At 37.9% G+C, this 3889-nt stretch overlaps 1 protein-coding gene across 2 annotated transcripts in view; it reads right to left on the reverse strand.

Annotated features, from left to right (window-relative positions):
- The window catches only part of LOC111443002 (exocyst complex component SEC5A-like), a 23915-nt gene that overhangs the window by 4220 nt on the left and 15806 nt on the right, over nt 1-3889 (reverse strand). For both annotated transcript variants that reach the window (XM_023080590.1, XM_023080591.1), the window contains 3 exons: nt 1005-1120; nt 674-908; nt 336-432 (listed from right to left, as the gene is read on the reverse strand). In XM_023080590.1, the coding sequence (XP_022936358.1) occupies nt 336-432; nt 674-908; nt 1005-1120 (448 nt within the window). The remainder of the gene's footprint in view (nt 1-335; nt 433-673; nt 909-1004; nt 1121-3889) is intronic.

The following is a 3889-nucleotide window of genomic DNA, read 5'->3' on the forward strand; positions in this document are numbered from 1 at the left end:
AAAAAAAAAAAAAAAAAAAAAGTACTGCAGAACATAAGATTACCAGGCACACACAACATTAATAAATTACAATTTAAATGTAAAAATAAAAAATGAAATAAAAAAATAAAATCAAATTCAATGCATGATTTGCATTGAATGTGGAAGGAAACATCAGATTTGTCAATAACAAGCAGTTCACAAAGACTCGCTCCTCTTTTCAAAATATTTACAAGAAAGGAGGGACTCACGGATGGTAAAAATATACTTCTAACGAAAAGGCAGGAATCAATCAAGAGAGTTGTTGCTTTAAAGTAATAAATTCCATATAAATTTAGAATGCATTTTGGCAATACCTTTGCATAGGTATACTGTTCAAGGACCTTTTCTTCAATTGCAGTAAAGGACATAACAAGATCTTGAAGGTCACTGCTATCCTCTTCAGTTTTTACCCTAGAATGAAGGGAAGGCGTTAGTGGAAACCTCGCAAATATATATAATTTTTTTAGCATCCATAATCTCAATCACAAGGAGTTTAAAGTACTTCAAAATTAGAAAAATGTAAAGCATTGCACTTAAATATTATACATCACGTCAACCAAGAGATTTTAAACTACATCTAGGAAAAGTATTATTAGAATCTTGAAGGACAAAGTAGTTATCTGCTAGGTAAAAATGAGCCTTAATCACTCACCTATAATGTGACCAAATATGCTTGTACTTGCTGTATAATTCACACGAAAGGTCCTCTTTACAAAAACCAATATTACTCAAGACTACTAACAATTGTTGATGTGGATTCACAAAATTCCCATGCACATCTGAAAGTAGTTTGTCCTGAAATTCATGAGAAAATCCATTCTGCAAGTGTAGATTGTCTTTGTTTTGTTTGGTCTGGATAAGCCCATTTCCAATATTCTCCAGATGACCTAGATAAGGTATGTATTAAATGATGTATATCACTAGATATAATTAAGAAGTATTTCCATGCAAGGATAACAAAAACAGTTGGAAGCATATAATACCTGCAAAATCAAGGAAACAGTTCAAAAATGCAAGTCTAACAGATTCCTCAATTTCTTGAAGCTGCAAAAATATATCCTCCGACTTTGAAGCCTCGCTTGTTAAAGACTGAACCATACTGAAAATTAATGCAACTGAGAATCAGTTAAAATAAATAAGTAATATTCTCTTGAAAGGAAGTTTTTGTTTGCATCTCCAGAGAATAGTAGATCTTGCAGTGACATTTCGCTAAAAAGCTGTTCATGTATACATTTCTCAAACAAAACGAATAACTGAAACTTCATCCTATTCAGAGTACGCGTAAACATGGCACTTATGTCCAAATGCCAATATATTAGTTCTGAACCAGGATATTATATTCCGTTCTCAGTTCTCTATCTCACAATGATTACATAACTTCTGTGTGTTTCATAATGCACGAGAGGCACATATATAAAAAGAACATCAAAGCAATGCAGTTAGAGAATTCCAATTATTTGGGGAAAAAAAAAAAGAATATGGAACCACATATCTGAATGTATCAAATGCATTGAGAAAATGAAACAACACCAAAGCAAACAGAAAACAAATCTCCATAAAGGCGGAGTCCAACACTAACTACAGAAAGGACTCCAATCCAAAAGAAAGGACCAATATCATAATTACAAAACAATCTTATGACCAACGCCCAAACGGAACTATTAAATCTCACCAACTCCTAAACCTCCTCCCTAGATTTCTCCACATCCCTCAAACTTCTACTATTACACTCCAACCCAATGCTTACAAAATAGCAAAGAAGCTCGTTTGCCACAATATTTTACCATTCTCCCTAAAAGCGGGATGCAAAGTCACCTCCTCCATCAAATAACACGTCCCTATTCCAAGCCCAACTAACCCCAAAAGAATTCGACCACTGATCCCAAAGGAAATTCAAACCAGTACTCCCATAGCAAACGACTTAAATCCTCCAAATGCATTTTGCCCATAATGCACCATAGCAGAAGCAAGATGAAGGAAGAATGCCATTGGGCATGATTCAAAGCATTGGCTCTCCTTAGTAAAAGCAAAAACCTCGACCTTTTTTTTTCGTAACTTTTGTCTTCTATAAAGAGGAGAAGACTAAAGTCTCAAGAGTAGCCAATTGAGCAAGGGGAGAGGATAAAGGGTTAAAAAGGAATGACAAGAAATCTCCCTATCAAGATCAGGGGAACCACACCCTAACATCCTTTCTCCCAGAACAATAAGGTGGTCTCAAAGCATAAAAAGGAGATCTCTCACCTCAACTGCCTCTCTATCTAACAAAGGGCAATGAAAGCCCAAAGAAATTGAAGAAGACTAGTTTGGAGAACACCACACAGAAGCCATAAGATGCAACTTCTAATCTGAAAGAAAGTAGAGCCCAAGGAATAAGTAAGTCATAACAATTAAAAAATTGAAAAAAAAAAAAAAAGGAAGACCCATAGAAATAGCTCTGCAAAGGAATTTGCAGAGGCTCCTCAACACCCCACTCAAAGACCACTCAAAAGCATGGGGCAACACCTACTCGCTATCACTCTAAACTACAGCACATCAATCTTTGAGAAGGAATGCCACAACCATTGGCCAAGAGAGCCTCATTTCCTTAATGATAAACATGGGAAAAAATAGAAGCAATAAATCACATGCTAGCAAAGACGGTATGGAAAGGACATCATCCTAAAAAGGTAAAGTTCTTCCTTTGGGAAATAGCGCATAAAGCCATTAGCAAAAGAATGTCTTGTATCACTCTTTCTCCAAATTGGTGTCCATTAGGCAAGAAAGAAAGCGAATCACAAAACTACTTATTTATGCTATGTACACACGCTCAGAATTTCTAGACAATGGCTCTCAATATATTTGGATGGCATCTCACATATCCTAGGGAGGTAAAAGAATCTATTGAACATGGCCTTAACGTACCACCCTTTCAAAAATGAAAAAGACCTACTATGGAAAAACCTCATCAAGGCTTTCTTTTAGAATTTGGGAAAGAAAAAAATCAGAGAATATTCGCAGAAAAGATACAGACTTGTACAAAACTTTTCGACAATGTTGCTTACCAAGCTACATTTTGGTGGAAACTATCTAATATTTTTACCTCCTATAGTTATACCTCCCTCATTGCAAATTGGGAAGGTCTTTTGTAAACACCATGGATATTACATCCCTTCTGTAAATTTCAATCATCAATGAGATCATCAATGAAATTATCTCTTATAAAAAAAAAAAAAAAAAGCAACCTAATTTCAAAATCTAAACACCCCAACCCCAAGGTTGACAGGCTTAAGAACCACCCCCTACTTAACTAAATGCAAACCACCACCCTCCTACATCACTTCCCACAAAACAATTCTCATCAATCTCTCAAGACGCTGAATTCAGGAAGCTAAATGAGGACAAGAAATAGCTAGGAACCCTTGTTAGAACTACCTGAATAAGAGCGAGTCTCCCTACTTTGGAAAAATAAATCATTTTTGAAGAAGTCGGCCCTTCCTAAAACTTTTCCAAGACAATTCCAAAACGGCGAACTTCTTTGGTTCCCACCCAAAGGGGGCCCAAGCTAGCAATGGCGAGCTGACTAACTTCACACCCAACCTACAATTAAACTCTTCCCCCTATTGGTCTTCAAGTCAGAGAATGCCTCAAGGAAGGAAAAAAACCTACTTAGATTGACAAAATAATCCTCCTCGCCCAAACAAAAAAAATTAAAAATAACAAATGTTGTCAGCAAACAAAAGATGGAAAATATGGGATAAATGCTAACCCCCCCCCCCCCCCCCCCCCCCCCCCCCCCCCCCCCCCCCCCCCCCCCCCCCCCCCCCCCCCCCCCCCCCCCCCCCCCCCCCCCCCCCCCCCCCCCCCCCCCCCCCCCCCCCCCCCCCCCCCC

The sequence above is a fragment of the Cucurbita moschata genome, unplaced genomic scaffold (assembly GCF_002738365.1).
Source record: "Cucurbita moschata cultivar Rifu unplaced genomic scaffold, Cmos_1.0 Cmo_Scf00005, whole genome shotgun sequence".
In the NCBI taxonomy this organism is placed as follows: domain Eukaryota; kingdom Viridiplantae; phylum Streptophyta; class Magnoliopsida; order Cucurbitales; family Cucurbitaceae; genus Cucurbita; species Cucurbita moschata.